This window comes from Paramisgurnus dabryanus, chromosome 17 (genome assembly GCF_030506205.2).
Source record: "Paramisgurnus dabryanus chromosome 17, PD_genome_1.1, whole genome shotgun sequence".
In the NCBI taxonomy this organism is placed as follows: domain Eukaryota; kingdom Metazoa; phylum Chordata; class Actinopteri; order Cypriniformes; family Cobitidae; genus Paramisgurnus; species Paramisgurnus dabryanus.
The window spans coordinates 37,132,402-37,151,445 of NC_133353.1; the positions used below are offsets into that span (position 1 = coordinate 37,132,402).

General features: G+C 42.9%; 1 protein-coding gene across 7 annotated transcripts in view; it reads left to right on the forward strand.

Moving 5' to 3' along the window:
* Positions 1-19,044, forward strand: part of meis2a (Meis homeobox 2a) — a 52,708-nt gene that overhangs the window by 18,759 nt on the left and 14,905 nt on the right. For all 7 annotated transcript variants that reach the window (XM_065288034.2, XM_073812489.1, XM_065288035.2 and 4 more), the window contains exon 8: positions 5,714-5,859. In XM_065288034.2, coding sequence (XP_065144106.1) covers positions 5,714-5,859 — 146 coding nt within the window. The remainder of the gene's footprint in view (positions 1-5,713; positions 5,860-19,044) is intronic.

The following is a 19,044-nucleotide window of genomic DNA, read 5'->3' on the forward strand; positions in this document are numbered from 1 at the left end:
TGGGGTGTGTGATGTATATATGAGCTGGAGTGTGTGTTGGGGTGTGTGGTGTATATATGAGCTGGAGTGTGTGTTGGGGTGTGTGGTGTATATATGAGCTGGAGTGTGTGATGTGGTGTGTGGTGTATATATGAGCTGGAGTGTGTGATGGGGTGCGTGGTGTATGAGCTGGAGTGTGTGATGGGGTGCGTGGTGTATATATGAGCTGGAGTGTGTGTTGGGGTGTGTGGTGTATATATGAGCTGGAGTGTGTGTTGGGGTGTGTGGTGTATATATGAGCTGGAGTGTGTGTTGGGGTGTGTGGTGTATATATGAGCTGGAGTGTGTGTTGGGGTGTGTGGTGTATATACGAGCTGGAGTGTGTGATGGGGTGCGTGGTGTATATACGAGCAGGAGTGTGTGTTGGGGTGTGTGGTGTATATATGAGCTGGAGTGTGTGTTGGGGTGTGTGGTGTATATATGAGCTGGAGTGTGTGTTGGGGTGTGTGGTGTATATATGAGCTGGAGTGTGTGTTGGGGTGCGTGGTGTATATATGAGCTGGAGTGTGTGATGTGGTGTGAGGTGTATATATGAGCTGGAGTGTGTGTTGGGGTGTGTGGTGTATATATGAGCTGGAGTGTGTGATGTGGTGTGTGGTGTATATATGAGCTGGAGTGTGTGATGTGGTGTGTGGTGTATATATGAGCTGGAGTGTGTGTTGGGGTGTGTGGTGTATATATGAGCTGGAGTGTGTGATGTGGTGTGTGGTGTATATATGAGCTGGAGTGTGTGTTGGGGTGTGTGGTGTATATATGAGCTGGAGTGTGTGATGGGGTGTGTGGTGTATATATGAGCTGGAGTGTGGTGGGGTGTGTGGTGTATGTATGAGCTGGAGTGTGTGATGGGGTGTGTGGTGTATATATGAGCTGGAGTGTGGTGGGGTGTGTGGTGTATATATGAGCTGGAGTGTGTGATGTGGTGTGTGGTGTATATATGAGCTGGAGTGTGTGTTGGGGTGTGTGGTGTATATATGAGCTGGAGTGTGTGATGGGGTGTGTGGTGTATATATGAGCTGGAGTGTGTGTTGGGGTGCGTGGTGTATATATGAGCTGGAGTGTGTGTTGGGGTGCGTGGTGTATATATGAGCTGGAGTGTGTGATGTGGTGTGTGGTGTATATATGAGCTGGAGTGTGTGTTGGGGTGTGTGGTGTATATATGAGCTGGAGTGTGTGATGGGGTGCGTGGTGTATATATGAGCTGGAGTGTGTGTTGGGGTGTGTGGTGTATATATGAGCTGGAGTGTGTGTTGGGGTGCGTGGTGTATATATGAGCTGGAGTGTGTGATGTGGTGTGTGGTGTATATATGAGCTGGAGTGTGTGTTGGGGTGTGTGGTGTATATATGAGCTGGAGTGTGTGATGTGGTGTGTGGTGTATGTATGAGCTGGAGTGTGTGATGGGGTGTGTGGTGTATATATGAGCTGGAGTGTGTTGGGGTGTGTGGTGTATATATGAGCTGGAGTGTGTGTTGGGGTGCGTGGTGTATATATGAGCTGGAGTGTGTGTTGGGGTGTGTGGTGTATATATGAGCTGGAGTGTGTGTTGGGGTGTGTGGTGTATATATGAGCTGGAGTGTGTGTTGGGGTGTGTGGTGTATATACGAGCTGGAGTGTGTGATGGGGTGCGTGGTGTATATACGAGCAGGAGTGTGTGATGGGGTGTGTGGTGTATATATGAGCTGGAGTGTGTGTTGGGGTGTGTGGTGTATATATGAGCTGGAGTGTGTGTTGGGGTGTGTGGTGTATATATGAGCTGGAGTGTGTGATGGAGTGTGTGGTGTATATATGAGCTGGAGTGTGTGATGTGGTGTATGTATGAGCTGGAGTGTGTGTTGGAGTGTGTGTGAAAGATCTGCTCACACTAGTGTGGTGGGCACTCAAAACAAAAGGCTGATGGTGAAGTGGGCGTCTCTCTCCTCCTCTGTAATTTAGTCTTTCCACTCATGCAAATTACATCTTGACATCTGCAACAGACTTTTCTTCCACTTTTTCACTCCCATTTCTTTTTTCACTCCAATCTCTACCTCACAGATCCAGATTCTTACATGCCAAAATAGATAAAAACACAGTTTCCTTTAGCACATCTCCTGGGATGTTTTTCATGTTTTCCTCATTTCCACACAGGGCAGAATGCTCAGAGATGCAGGAAAGAGTCACAGCCTTAATAAGAGCGACTCATGTCTCGTAAACTCATCAAGCGCTCGCAGTGATTAACAGTCTAATGAAGAGATGTGATGAGGGGGAGCGGGAATATAATACTGCCCCTCAAAGGGCCTGTTTATGATGTAATGAGATAATTGCTGTTACAGGTAACAGGTTAATGACACGTGTAATTAGTCAAGCCAGAGCGTTTGATACTCGCTGTTATTGGCATGATTATCATCTTCAGTGTTTACTTGTACCAAATCTTCCAGATTAAATTTTTTCATTGCATTCTTGCTGAAAGACTTTCATGACTCTATGTTATCTGAAATGCACCTCAAGCCGTCCATATGCTCAACTGTGTTGCCCCTCTTTCAGTGATGGGTTTTTTGTTTTTATATCAGCTGGATTTCTGGATAACAGTGGTGTGTGCGTGTGTGTGTGTGTGTGTGTGTGTGTGTGTTCTTATTAAGACGTCTAATTAAAGCTTTTCATTCCACTTCATTTACAAGCAAAAGAAAAGCTTTAGTTCTTCAGTACAAACTGCAGGAAAACATTCACAGTACACCTGTCTAAAGATCTGTGTGTACAGGATCACAGGACGGTGTCTTGTCTTTAGTACAATCTTAATCTATATTTTATTATTTTTGACTTGTGATTATTGTTCATTAGGTGCATCCAAGAAAATAACAAGGATATCTGTGTAAGATATAAAGACAGTATTTGTTTGCATAAGTTAAATAGTAGTGTTTTATTAGCTTACTAAATGAAGTTGAATTGATTCATTTGATAAATATTCCGGTTTGTTTGTATTGTCTCTGGCAGGTCAAGACATTTTGTTTTAAGGATGTTTAGAGTGTTAAAGATTTTGCATGTGTTTGGGGTTTAGGGCTCTGTGTTGACCTGTGTGATTCCGGGTGAGCGCCTCTCAGCCTGATCTCTTTAAGGTCCTGTAGATGGCTGTAATTAGTGTCTTTAAGCTCGGCCTCTGACGGCAATGCCTCCACATTCATGCTCCATTACTCTAAACAAATGTCCAAGCCCAGCCAATCTGTGACTACCCCACTCGCCAAGACACCGCAGAAGCTTTTCAACACGGCTTTTGTTTGCTTTCTATTATATTATTTTAAAGGTAGATGTTGTTAGAAGTCATAACGAAATTTTGATTGAAACTTCGGACTATGTTTGTTAAACAATGTGCTTTCTTGCACTTCCTTGTAATATTACTTTTAATTTGCAAGTAACGGTGGTGGTTATTTACCAAACCCTGTGCTGACTGACAGGAGTTTGCTTGAGCGAAACCCAGAAGCCTTCGGCAGCTCAAAACTTCCTCCAACCAATATGATGGTGTAAATTTGATAAGATTAGATCATTTAATGATTTTGATCACGCTATGAGTTATTGGGGTCTCCTGTCAGTGTTTTTAACATGGACACACAGACATAGAGGACTCGTTTGAGACACGCAGATAAAGAGAGAGATTGAGAACGAGGCCATGTTATTTCTCTTTCTCCAAGGGTACTGCTTTTCTAAAAGTGCCCGAGGCATAACTCCAGCATCTCATCACCCAGAGGCCTTTGGGCCGTCTCCTAATAGCCACCCCCCCGTCTGCCCTCGTCTCAGAGGTGCATGATGGGATACTTCCCCTCCTTCCCCCTCTCTGTGTCTTCCTCCATGTTTGTGCTGGAGTTCACATCAGCACAGGTTTAGATGGTAGAGTTGCCAGGGAACAGTCAGAAGCCATTAGCGTTTGGGACAATTCGCCCTGCGGCGCTCCGGCACAAACCAGTGAGCGGAGGGAGGGAGGGAGGGGGCATGTAGATTAGCAGCTTCAGATGTAATGAGCGAGTGTGCCCTTTATTTTTTCTCTCTCTCTCTCTCTTTCTTTACTTTCTCTTTCATTTTCTCTCTTTCTTTACTTTTTCTTTCATTTTCTCTCTCTCTCTTTCTTTACTTTTTCTTTTGTTCTCTTTCTCTCTCTGTATGTGTCTCTAATCCAGTTGCATCATTTTGTTGATTATTTCCACTCTTTTGGCTCACTGTCATATGTGGATGAATTTGTTTTCACACGTGTGTATTCGTCTTGTGCACTTACTAGGGTTATTCACAGGTACTTGCCTGACAGCAAACAAATATGCTCACTCTGAACATCTGAATACTCAGCTAATATATCCGTACTTGAGCAGCTGAAGTGACCAAACGCACCCGTATACAAATGTGAGGGTGAGGGGCGTCTGAACAGAGGCCGTAGGGTAATAAAGTGACGGGTCAGATCGGCTGCCGTGAGCGGGATCGTGTTACAATGAAAACGAAAACATCAATAAAATTAATCAGGCCTAGGTTTGGGAGCGCTGACTCTCTCAGTCAGTGTCATTCACTCGTAACACCACAACATGTATCCTCCAGTTATGTTATTATTATCACAGGATAACAGCCATAGGGTAAATTAACCCGTATTAGACAGAACATCACACGTGGTCCAGCGACGGCTAAGCCACAGGGCCAGTTTGTTGTTTTAAGCTTTTTTAACATGAACTTTGTGTTCAGGTGGGATTAAAGTCTTTTGCAGCTAACAAGAGCACATATTACAAGTATTACAAACGCCTCGGACAATGCCGTGAGCATCTGTAAGGTGCCGCGCTCACATTCCTGTATTAGCTGTACGCTAATAGTGAAACAAGAAGGAATAAATTTAAAATACTGAGAAGAAGAAAAAACTTCTGTCCTTGTGTTCTTCATGCATTTTACATCTGATGACTCCACCCATCGGATCTTTTCTCTTTCCTGCTTTTTAAAAGTGATTAGTTGAAATATTAATGCGTGATTATTACTCATATAGGTGCACGTGATTGATGTCTCGCCAAAAACAGAAAGACATGCATGTGTAAATTTGTACAGTGCCGCGTTGCTTCCACGGCGTACCGGAGGAGTTTTCAGATACATAATTTAGATGCCCTGAAGGAAGGCTTTCAAGACATTTTCGCCCAAGGCCAAGAAAAAATAACGGACTTTTAAAAGTAGATCATTTTTGCTAATGCACAATTAATGGTAGAGGGGAAAGAGCAAAAACTAGAACCAACCTGCCCTCATATATGCACATGATCCATATAGATCACACAACATGAATTCAGGAGAGACGCATCATGACATGAAAATGTGTGTGTGTGTGTGTGTGTTTGTGTGTGTATACTGACAAATGTTTATTCTGTATATTCTGCCTTACTGTAAAGGGTTTGCATTAAAGTGTCAGTGTTGCTGATGTTGTGCAATGAAATAAGGATGAATACATCTTGGGAATTATGCATCTTTCACTTGTTATATGTTTCTTTTACGAATATTTTGTTGAATGAGGAATCACAGCCGTTCTAGTGAATAAATAATAATTTAGTTATGCACAAATAATTTAATAAGACAAATATGAATTACATTTTGGAGACCTAAGCCTTGTTGATGATCCACTCATCTCTGTGTTTGTATTATGTTCCTGTTCAAGATTCTGCCTCACATTTCTAACAAGCTGTGTTTTTTTTTCAGGAGATGGTTTAGACAACAGCGTAGCCTCACCCGGCACAGGCGACGACGATGACCCAGACAAAGACAAAAAGCGTCAGAAAAAGCGTGGTATCTTTCCAAAGGTCGCAACCAACATCATGCGGGCGTGGCTCTTCCAACATCTCACAGTAAGTTTCTCTCTGTCTGTACTCGGGGAACAGTTAAAAAATCTCTTTCTGTTCATAACAGCCGTTGAAAGTTAAGCCCATCTAATCGAGCAGGATTCACTGTTTACATCTCTACATGCTGCTGATAATGCAGGTTCATTATTTAACATTACCTGAGATCCATGCATTAGTTAAATCAACTTTCCTCTAAATCCAATCCTCCAACAGAGAGTAGCAGATGTAAGTGGTTGTTGTTGTGGCAGATGTGTGTGTTGGGTTTATAGAGGCCTCGTGTTCCATCAGCCTCTCTGATGTCAGGACATCATCCGTGGATCAGCAACTATCGATCCAAACAGGAAGGGTCAGATGTCTGAGGGAGGTGCTGTCGTCCCCGAGCACACCAACGCTTCGTGTCCTGCACAGAAAGCCGAGACAGGTCGTAGCTCTGCGCCGTTGTGTGCGCGTGACCCATCTACACCCTGAAACGAGTCGGGTTACTCTGTCTGGCCTCTGGACCTAAATATCTAACCAAAGCCAGAATAATGATGCTGTTTATATACAGTCTAATTGAAAGAGCTGTAAATCCATTAGGAGTTGCTCATGGATCATCAGAAGTACTTAAATCACTTTTGATCTATTGAATAGCTGCTGTCTTTATCATCAGAGTGACTTTACTGCAGATGAATCACAATCTGCTTTACTCTGTCAGTAGAGGAGAGAGACATCAACACAACCACATAAACCTCACATTCACACTGTGCTTTTTTTAGAGATCATTAGCTGTGCACTCACAATATTTACTCTGTTTACTATCTTTTATTAAAAATATGTAAAAAAAATTCAAACAATTAATATTTAAAATTGTTTGAAATTGAAAAGAAAATGTTAGCTTTGATTTTAAGAGGTTTCTCTCTCATGTGTGTGTGCATGAAAAGATCTTTCCCTTTTTGAAATAAATTCGCCTTTCTGTTTTTTCCCCAGCAAGAAATGAGCTGAATTAAATGATCCTGAAATGCTAACCGCACATCACACAATCCTTCACACTCATACCACACACTAACACATCCAGGCCTTTTATTTTAATTTGTTAAGCAAATGTATTTTCCAGTTCAGGATGCATTTGTACGCGGTTGAATTCATGGGGACTTTGGCCCTGAATGGCCCGTAGCAGCAGCAGCTCTCCATTCAGCCATTCATTCACGAGGGCAAAAGAAAAGCGTCGAGGTTGTATTTTCTCAAGCGCGGGGCCAAAGAGAAGCTGCTCCTCCGTGAGCTGCGGGGGTCTCTTTACATATGTTCTCAACGTTGAGCCATTGTCACCTTTATTGAAAAGCTCAAAAGACGTAACCCCTCCCCCTCGCGCTCACAAAACAACACGTCGACTAACAGTTACAATTGTGGCCTGAAATCGATGGCCTCCTCGTCTCTAAAGAAACTCTCGCTCACTTTGAGGCCACCCGGCCATTGGCGAGACCTCGCTGAGTCTTTATATACAGTGAAAAAGCTGATGCTGGAACCCAACGACAGATCCCTGAGAGACACTGATGATGCCTGGAATCTCTTCACACAGCTCATGTTATCAGAAAGATAAACTCCTCTGTTTCCTCTTCTACACTTCAAAACTAAAGCAAAACCACTCATAGATGGAGAAACAAGGGAGGGTAGTTTGTGTTGGGCTTGCTATGGGGTCACCCGACACAAACTTCTGAAATAATCTCTCTGTTAGTCAGCTTGTCTCCTGCTAGGACTCGGGTCAGACCTGCAATAAAAACAAAAAGAAACAAGGACAGCCACAGGAGCCAAAACAAACAGACGTGCGAGATGCAAAATGTTTCATGCTTTTCAAGAATTAATAAAATAGTAATGCTATCTATAGAAAACATATACATTTTTCTCTTCAAGTCATCATTAGCTGATCTAGAGATACTGAGCTACACATATAAATGGCATCATTTAAGTCATATATCTCAATTTAATGAGCATTAACCTGTGTGTTTAAGAGCTTGAGGAGGGTTAGGCAAATCTCCTAAGCTGCAAGTAATCAGAAAGAAATGAAGAATGTAAAAATCTGGGTATGTTTTTTACAAAGCAGGCTTGAACACGCTGCTACACATGTTTGTGTCTAGTATGCATCTGTTACGAGCTGAGGAGAAAAACAAACAGAAAAGAGAATGTGAAGACCTATTCTAGATTCATCTACTGGACTCTTCCAACACTTCATGGACTCTCACACACCACCACTGGCCACATGTGCTGTACAGGCAAAGCTTTTGGGTTTTTACCTTGCTGATGATGTCATGCGGTATGCTAAGTGTTTCTTTGTCCAGCTGCTATTCTTGTGTTCTTGGGGCCACGAGCAGATGTGTCTGACCTGAAAACTGTTTAACTAACCATCATTGACTAGGGGGATACATAGACATAGAAGACGTAAACCAGTAAGAGAACAGCCGAGTGAGAGAGAAGAAATGAACACCAGACTCTGTTTCTCTGTTTAGTTTGTCAGGGGACCGATGCTCCTCTGAATCCCAGTGCTCTGTTTCTGCTCTGTGATCTTCCCGCCCATTCACTGCTGCTGTTTTTACTCTGCTTTGTTTTTTTAACACTTCACCTCACAGGCCTCCCTCTGAGCTCTTTTTGCACCTCCTTTCTGCCATTTCAGAATGATGACAAAGCATATCTTTAATCGTGCATCAAAAGCAAAGAAAATGTGCCAATTTGTTCATCAAACTGAGGCCTTCCCTCGCCGAGCCAGTGATATCAGTTCAGTTTTTCTGATGACTGAAACCTGTGAGCAGTATCCAAAATATCTGTTAACATGCAAAAAATTGAGCTATAAATAAAAGAAAATCCAATAAAAAGGTAAAAGAATATCCTAATCATAGTGGCGCATGCCTTTGCTCCAGATGTGAATGCATATGAATATTGATCAGATCACAGTAGTGGTTGTGTCCCCGGGGCTCCAGCACAGATCAACAACGATTTGGATAAAGAGTCTTGGCGAGACATCACCAATTTTAGCAAGCAGAACCTCCTCCTCCTTTCTCCTACTCTCCCTCTTCAGCTGGGGAGCAAAAGAAAAGGAGGGAAAACCTGTAATTACACACACTCTTGTGAATCTTCCTTAATGTTCATTATTTAAAACCAGCGGCAATTACAAGTTCAAAGGGGCTTAGTGGGCCAGCAACTCACATAATCGCCAGCAAATGAAGTATAGCATGTTCGAGGCAGCGTAACGCACTGCTTTGGGAGGGGAATGAATCACACATTTCCATACAGGCACAAATCTCTGGCACCTCCAGGCTCCAGTGTGCACTATCCATGCCTCCCAATCCTCTTAGCCACGGGTTTTTGTCTTTCTTCACCCACCAGCTCCCCCCCACCACACCCGACATGAAAAACATATCAAACTTCACCCTGGCTTATGTTGTACAATCATCCGCTGTTTGTCCTTCTGTTTACGCCTGCCAGGCCGCCTACCCGCTCTTCCACATTGTTTCTTTCTTCCCCCCAAATGACAACTTGCACGCGATATGGCCACAGAGGCGAGCATGTCCTTACTGGTGTATCTCAGTTACCTGTACCTGTGGGTCACGATGCCTAATCCTGTCTACAGGTGGTTGCTTCGGGCTCAGAAACCCAGTAGTCTTCAGCTCTCGTTTCAGAACCGCCCAACTGGTGGTCACCGAATACATCCATCTCTGCATGTATGCCTCTCCCCAAGAGGCCTGTCTTTTTCTCTCAGTGTGCTGAGTTTATCTTTTTCCTCTGTCCTGGTTCAGTGCTGCAGGTCACCTTTCTTTCGAGTGCCTCCCCCCGGTCAGCTGTGCTTGTGTTTGCATTAGGGATCTTTGATAAAATCTCCATTGGGACCTGCTCTAGTGCTCGCACCATTTCCTGCCTGCCGCTCGTATTGTGTGCCTCATTGACATGTGCTTCGTACAACTCCCACCTGAATTCAACAAAACATTGCCACTACTTGGCGTGGCAGGCAGCGGACAGTCAATTTTTCATACAGCAAAAGCTCCTGCGAAGGAAACGAAAGCTGGCCGTTTCATTAAGTGGCCCATCCAGGCAAACACGAGCACAACACCACAGCCCGCATTTGCCCGAGCAAGTGTGCATATTAGACCAGAATCCATGGGGAGATTAATGGGCTACTGCCTCCGTACCATTGATTATCTCCATGCCGTTTTTCCCTCTTCCTGCATAGATATTAAAAAGTAATGAAGCCTGTGGAGCAAAGGAGGGCGAGTCTTCACGCACCATTTTACGTTATCTGGACTCTAACGGCGAGGAATCTCTTTAAAGCACAGTTTGAACAGAATTAGGTAAACAAATGTGGAGTATGCTTTTGAAACAAGCTGTGACGACAAGAAAAATGTGCTTAAGCAAAGACCAGCCACTGACACGTGGGAGGGAGCATCGCAGATGTTAGCAATTTTGCTGTGCGGCATTCCAACCTTACAAACGGCCGTAATTGCCGCGATGGATTTTAGTAACCGCTGACAGTAATGGAGATGTGGAAGAACATCGAATGCATCCAGGATTAGAGTGATCTACAAAGCCAATTCAAGATGTCCGCTATAGGTTTCTGGACGAGGAGGGAAAGAAGGGAGGCTCTTTCAGGAAAATGACTTCCTGAAGCATTATGTGAATCAGCAGACGGGCTCAAACAGCAGACCTTCCCAGGAGTCTAAACTCTGAGTTAAAGGTGAGGAACCACATTGAAAAGCTGCTGGGAAACAGTTTTTCCTGCCCTGCAGAGCTTAATTTGAAACGTTCTGGTCTTCATTTGTGTTTAGTATGTGATAATGACTTCTGCACTGAATCTCCTTCTACGGAGCCCAACCATCAATCGCATAGCCATTACTGAAGCACTTTTATCATCCTAGAGGTGCGCCGTTCAATTCCCATCAGTCAGCATTGACTACACTTTGCTGTGTTCCACTGCATTGTGAATTATGTTGCAGCGGCAGACTGAGGCCGAACAGGTGAAAATGCAGGAAGCAGTGGTAAAGAAAAAAAAATACACAACAGAAGAATACAACAACAGCTGTCTTACACCTTAAGCGAGCTTCTTATGCACAGCGATTAGAGAGGATAGATGGGTCAGGTTACATTCCTGAAATGGGGATGTGTGGTGTTCTTTTAAGAGGTGGGGGGAGGGTGGGGTGGAGACAACTCAACAAGTTGTTGAAAAGAACAGAGACGCTTGTCAACAGCCTCCAGACCAGGGAGCCATCTGAGTGCGTTTTAGTTGCAGAGGTTAATGACCTCCCCTTGCTCTTCCGTCCTGCTGGAGTCCAGTACATCAGCTGCACTCTGCTAGGTCTGAGCTTACAGTTCTTGCTTGTGGCTTGGATCAATCCAGAAAGCTGTAAGTGGATCCAGTCAATCCCCTTTTATCTGTCCTTCTAAGGCAGTGCGTAAACTTTCAGAGTAGCGAATGCATTTGGATTACTAGATCTCCCTTTGATCCCACAGTATGCACCATGCAAGTGCAAGGAGAGAAAGAATAGATCCGGGACTGTTATTAGTTTTAATTAGCCATTTTAACAGACACTTTTTTCATCTGAAAGAACAGTACATTTACTACAAGGACAGTCTGCCCTGAGAGCCCTGGGGTCAAGTTTCTTGCTCAAGGGCACAATGATAAGGAAACTCAATCCAATTCATGAATCGCTTCTTTCGGGGTTTGATAAGGACTACCGGTACAGTTGTTAATCCGCTCTGGTAGATTTAGGGTTGCGATTCCAATTGAACGTTTTTCCTGTGCAAATTCATTAGTTATGCTAAAAATGAAGAAAGGCAGCTACATTTCTTATTTGTGCTGCCTGCTGACCCCCATCCACTAATAAGCGGTAAGCTGAGCAAGCTGTTGGCCATCCTCTCATGGGACTGTTGGGTAGCTGCCAGTTTCCTGCTTGCTATGTCAGTGGATAAAGCCAGTAACAAACGAGAAGCCTACAGCCAAGCCGGTCAGCCGGGTCAGAGGTCAGGAGGCTTCGGGGCAGGATTGAGCAGAGGAGCGATGTGGGGAGAACACAGCCGACTGGAATGCACCTAAAAGACGCCCTTTGCTCTGTTCTTCGGCTCTGCTGCTCGTAGAGCCATTAAACCTCTTCATACGTCTCTTAGTCTAGAACATCAAGAGTGGGGAGTCCCCAGGGCTCACAGCAATCCGTTGGCTGAGCGCTTAGTAATGACGGGAGAGCTTGACTTTTTTCAGTGATATTACAGTTCCATGTGAATAAGAGCATTTCTAAAAGGTCATATACGACATTCCTGAAAACAGTGTGCGTAACGGGTATGAGCTGCTGATGGATTGGGGTTTGCTTTGGCTTTGTCTGTTGTCTCGTAACATTTCTTTGGCTAAGTACGCTTATTCGTTCCTGCTTTAGCAAGGATGAGCGTTATTTCATGTGAGTTTACTAAAACACTCGGCTGTTTACACTTTTTGGAAAGCCAGCTAAATGGGCTCCATGCTTGACTTCTACATTTTTAGCATCATTAACCTACAGGAAATTACCCCTGCAGCTGTTTGCCGGCTGCTTGGTTACTCCACATTCCTAGGTAATGGCACCGAGTGGTCCTCTGCCATGAGTTTTAACTTTAAATCGGATTTGATCACTTGAATTTGCTAACATAACAGATGAGTGGAGGGGTCCTGGTTAATTCTTTTGCTTCTCCCAAACCAAGCCACAGAGACTGTGTCTGTAAATATTCCTTCTACTCTTAAGTAGTAGGACTGCCACTATCTTTCTAACTAAATGAATGTGCTATATGTATCTGTGTCTTATTCCTTTGTCCTACAGCCTTAAATACAAAAGCTGTATTACAACACAGCAGGCTGCCAAGACCTGCTCACATAAAAGGGTTCTCCTCGAGTACCGAGGGGTTTGAACTACTTTGTTGCCCGCGAGTAGGACGACCCCGTTGTTCTTTGGCTTCCCAGTGGCCTGTTCTACAGTCCGTGTACCCTACAAGCAATAAACATCCTTTCCCTTCTCTCACGCAGGCAAAATATATTAAAGAATAGCATAAGTACATCTTGCCCTGTGGGATGGTGGGGGAACAGCAGCAGTAAGCCAAAGTTAGAAGCCCAGTGGCCTAATGAACATGACCTGTGAGGTCTCGGCTCCGTTGCTCACGGGTGCCATCTAGACTAATCAAGTCATTACAGACTGTGGTTATGGCAGAGGAGAGGCCGTAGCTCTCAAAAAACAAAGATTTGAAGTTTCACTCTCATTTGTTGGACAAATTGTGCAATGGTTGCATTGTCTCTCTTGTTTGGCTAGATTTCTTTATCCGGTCGCGAATCTGGCCTGTTATTTGCCTCATTTCACAGGCTGTTGTTTTACAGTTTGAGCCCAGGTCATTAAATCAATGTTCATGTTTATCTGCTAGATTTGCCCAATTTGCCTTTGAGCTTGAGTGGACACACGGCTTTATGACGCCCAATAGTGTCAACTATTCAGTGTCTCGATAAACCACATCTCTTCCACTCGAACACCTCTGATTTCATTCTGACCACTGCGTAGCCCAAAACTACTGCTTCATTTTCTGGCTGGTTAGCATTCATATGCGTTTCAGAGTTGTTGTTAAGGTCATCGCACAAACAGTCCTCAATGTGTGTGTGGTCAGCATTGTAGATGAACTAGATGATCTATGTTGAAGCTCCCAGATGGGGGTTTAACCTAGGTTTTTCAGGTGATTCAGAAATTATTTTGTTCATAAATTCTATGGCTGTTGGGTTGAGACTTTAATTTGGTCAAATGTACACCTTGAAGCCAGAGGTTAAGAGGATGAGAGGAGATTCCGTCTATCTTCTGTTCCCCTTTCCCTATGCAAGGACATAGAGATCAAGTTTCTTTCCTTGAAAGAGCCGGCTGGCCGCTGTGGTAAGAGAAGCCGTGAACCTGATCTGATGATTAACTAGTCTCATCACTATGGCTGTGGGCCACATCCATACAGACACACACACAAGGTCTACCAAAGCAAAGCCCCTGCTTACTTTGTAAGTCCTATACGCTTAACACTCACACACTTTAGTGATGTTTTCTAAATTGTTATTACAATTGCTCGTATTTAGTGATTTGGAAACACCCCAAGGGTTATACCTGATTTTGCTTTGTGCTGTGACCATACAGTAATAGTGATAACACAAATCATCTGGCTCGTAGAGGAGATGTGTATTCTTGTTTTTAGAAGCCATCAGATTTGCAGTTACGGACCTGAGCCATGCTAAATTTGGACCGCAGAATATCATAGAGACATGTGGGTGGGATCTATCAACCATTACCATTCAAAGTTTCTGCAGACGTTCTGAAAGTCCAGTAGTATTTTACTCTGTGTAAAGAGATGTCTGAGCACAGGGCTTGCCAGTACTGTCCCGCTGTCTGATGTTTGTTTTTCATAAGCATCATTACTGAGAGGATGCATGTCAGTTGCTGGAGCCGTTACCGCTAACAACAGCTGTTAAAGAGCAAAACTTTCCCTAATTGTGTGTATTCTGCTGTGTGTATCTCTGGCTGCAGTGGGTGTGTGTTTGTTCCCCTCTGCGGTTCTCTCTGACGGCCTTGAGAGTGGGAGTGATTGATTTTTCGCGCTAATGCTTGTTTACCCTCAGCAACAACGTTCCAGGCCAACCTCACGGGGGTGCCCACCTCCCCCTCACACAACCCCATCATCCCTCTCCGACTGGCCTTGCCAATCCCTGTTTTTTGCGGGGCAACAGTTTGCTTGGCAGGCAAATTGATAGCTAGAGTCGCTCTAGAACCTTGCACCATCTTCAGTGAACATAAATTATTGGTGTAGAGCAAACAGGGGGGCTGGCGGAGGTCCAGCAGCTCTGAGCCGAGCCCAGCCGGCGATTGTTTTGGGGGAATCTCAAGAGAAAGAATGAGAGAGAGAGGGAGAAGAGAGAGAGAGAGACATATGAAGAAAGGGAGTCTAGCTGCTCTTCTCAATAGCTTTTCATGGCGCGCTGGGCTCCAGGTGCCCTTTGAAGTCACATAAATTGTAACACTTTTACCTCAGAAAAAAATGCAGTGTTGCAGCTCTGATGGGAGCTGTGCAGACGCCCAAAGACCTGCGTGAAACACACGTTTGTTCATACATGCCTGCATGTGGACAAACACAATGACTGCTGCTATGCACACATCATTCAAGTATCTGGGGGTGAATTTGTGATGGTTCGTTTCATAAAACAGAAGATGTATTCACTTCTCTGTGTGTGTGTGTGTGTGTGTGTGTTAGTAAGGGAGTCATGTTACATTCTTGACTGTTTTCTCCCTGTTGTCTGGTTGCATCTTAAAGCTAAAGAAAATCAAACATACCCAAATTTACACTTCAACACTTGAAGTGTGACTTGAGTACAAAACAGGGTGTTTACTGTATAACCAGACTGATTTTATCTAACAGAACATTGGTAGTCAGACATTTTCAAATAATTTCATCATAATTGTTTTTGCCAAAAAGTCTTTCTCGTTAAAAATATAGCATTCTTTCTCAAATTGATAATATATAACAGACCATATTACTATTATTCATTACTGCATATGATACAATTATTTTCTCATATTTACATCAGTCTTACTGAACACATGCACACATATAAGTAAATGCATTATTACCAACTCAATGTGCCAATCTTTCAGCATGTTTCTGTATAGCAGATATTAAAATGTCATTTTGAGGTTTGATTGATTTTATTCAGCGTCTAATGTTATCTTGCTGCGCTCAATTAGATTTAACAAACAAAACCCATCACTCTGAATCATAACGAAACTCAAATCCTTCAGAGATGATTTAAAACAAATCATATTTCACAAACCACCAAAATCTGTTCAAAACATGCAGAAAATATATCCCATGCTGGTGTGTGGTATGGTACGACCGTAACAGTATTTGAATATCCTGTCATGTCATACAATGCATTATGAGTGATTTCATATAACTTAATCTATTACTTTACAACTTAAGGTGCATACACTATTAAAATACTTATTTAAATACTTCTTTTCATATATTTTGAAACATGTGGTTATCTATAGTCTTGCATTTCTTGATAAAAGAGAAAATCAAGTAAAAACTTTTAATGGGCAATAATATACACCACAGAAATCTGACACATAAAATGCCGACCTTTTGGCATACTGTGATTTGGGACACGCTCATTCTTATCTCACACAGTGTTTGGAAGATTCAGGAGAGAGAGAGAGAAAGAAAGAGAGAAAAAGAGGTGTTCTTTCATTAGACTGCAGGAGTTTGTAATTCATTGCAGTCTGGCCTTCTACTGATGAAGTCATCCATCATGTGCCTGCTCTGGAGAGAGAGAGAGAAAGAGAGAGAGAGAGAGAGAGAGAGAGAGCGCGTGCGCGTTTGTGTGTCCATTCGTGTTTGTGTGTGCATGTGTTTGCGTGTGTCCGTTTGTGTGTGTGTGTGTGTGTGTGTGTGTGTGTGTGTGTGTGTATGTGTGGGGGTTAATGTGCATTTGGGGTCAGTGGGGGTTCAGACTCTACATTACATTGAGTTTGTGGTAAAGAACACAGAACACCATGTAATTTAGCCAATAGAGTGCAAACACACATACACAAAACACACACACACACACACACACACACACACACACACACACACACACACACAAACACACAGACACACACACACACGCACGCACGCATGCATGCACACACACACACACACACACACACAGTGTTTGAAGTCCTGTGGGATATGTTGGTGGATCATTCTGTCCAGTACAAGTGCACGTGGGCCTATTTTATTTCCCAGAGTGTGTGTGCGTGTGTGTGTGTATGAGAGAGAGAGCTACAAAAAGCCAGTGCCATTAACAGACTGCAGAGTAATTAACAGTTGATTCGATCGCAGGCTCGCGCTGGCATCTGCAATAAAATAAGCTGCTCATTTTTCTGGGTAATAATTTATAGAGATTCTGTGGTCAGTGTGCTCCTCAGGATATTGCTCTGCCTGTTAGTAATTCACTTTATTGATTGAGTTTAAAGCCGACAAGAAGAGTCTCAATCATTTCAGTTTTTTTCTCTCACATGCTAAGTTTACTTCTGCACGTTTTGTTAGCACGTCATTCACACCGCTGACAGGTGAATAATTCATGTAAAGCTTTTATTCTGTCTTTAAGTTTTGTCATCTGATGCTTTGCATTTGTTATGATACTGTAATACTAAAGTGTAGATGTGAAGTGTGATGTTATGCACGTTACATATTTCACGGGACGCCCTGTTTAAGAGACTAATAGGAATGTAGTGCAGATGCATTGAGTTTCTGTGCTCATCATCTCTTCTGTGTTGTTTCTGGCTGGGAATTAAAGAGATGTCTCACTTTTTTCCTCAAATCATTACATTTATGGCATTTTAATGAGACATAACCGTGCCATCAGAACGTTTAGAACATTAAGTACTTGTTAGCAAGAATTTAATATTTTAGAAATGTCAACTTGTAAATAATCAGTTGTTATACAAAAGCATAAGAAAAGGAATGACATAATTATTTGGAAATAATGCTCACCCAAGGTGGTAATGCAGCTCGATGTGAAGCGGATTTATACCACAAATGTGCATTATTTTAAAATAATTTAAAGGACCAGAGTCAATTATTCCTCTTATACCACAGTTACCAAAAACATTGCACTGGTGGTTATTTTAAGACATTTAACAGGTCAGGTGTGCTTTTATTGAAAAATAATCAACACCCACAAAAGATTACTCAACCAATCAGAATAAAGCATTCAACAGACCCGTGGTATATAGTTAAAAATAAACCAGTAGTTTGATTTTGTTTTTTTAGGCATGATGATGTCATTCTGGAGTTGAGAAGCACTACCTTTGACCTACACTACACTACAGTAGTGTTAATGAAAACTTACCACAACTAACCTTACTTCTAAAACAGAAAACATATAAAAAGACATGATTTGATTTATTATTCTTCAAAATAATTACGATTTTCTTAAATGTCGAGAGAGAGAGAGACAGAGAGAGAGAAAGAGAGAGAGACAGAGAGAGAGAGACAGAGAGAGAGACAGAGAGAGAGAGACAGAGAGAGAGACAGAGAGAGAGACAGAGAGAGAGAAAGAGAGAGAGACAGAGAGAGAGAGACAGAGAGAGAGACAGAGAGAGAGAGAGACAGAGAGAGAGACAGAGAGAGAGACAGAGTAAACCCAGGCTCCTCCTGCCAAGTGTATGTCAACACATAGCAATCAAAAATTGTATTTCTATGGGAACATTATCATATTTCTTTGTTAATGATTTTAACATATTAAAAGCTCCAGTGTACACAAGTAGAAATCTGATTCATGCTTTCATTATTTGTTTAATCTTACAGTTGTTTTCTTATTAATTGGCCACATTCCTGAAATGTTTCTGCACTTTAATTAAATTGGGATCGAACAACCTGAGCGCTTGAGGTCAAAATTCAGCAGTGTCTCAGTGAAACTCATTTCAAGTTTGTGTCTTTTATATTTGTAAACTTGACCTACTAGAAGAGAAACATTATGATGCAGACACATAAAATCCCACCTACATCTCCTGAAACATGCTGACATGTGTGTGTGCGCGTGTGTGTCTGTGTGGGTGAATGAATGAAAGCTGAGCGTGGCATTTGTTTGCTTTTTAATCTGGCTCTTAAACACATCTGTCAGCGAGCGTCAGCATTGTTTGTCATGCTGTAGACGCACCGAGCACAAATTCAATCCTGCCGTTTCGATCATGTCACATTTGGCAGATCAACGGTGACACAAATTGTATCATCGCATCCCTGCGTGGGGATTTGTGTGTGCAGGTACAACTTCTGGCAATAAGAGACCTTTACAGCAAATGTCTGGCTTTAGCGTTTGGCCTGCGTTCAGAAGCATCACCAGAGACGCAGTGAAATCATTTTTCTTACCGTCGAGGAAAGAGGGATGTTTTCCATCATGACACTCAGAGATGGAGTTTAATCTTACGAGAGAATTCAGCTGCATGCTGGGAAACGGCTGCTGTACTGCACAGATCTGATCTGAGTGTTTGACGTCTGGAGCGGGGCACGGATGCCACTTGCTTCTGTTTGTTCTTTCTAATACTGACATTTGAAGATTGCCAGTGCTGTTTATAAATGATGATTTGAAAGATTCACTCTATATCTTTGTGTTTGCCATGCATGACACCAATAAATACCAGTGTATGTAAATAA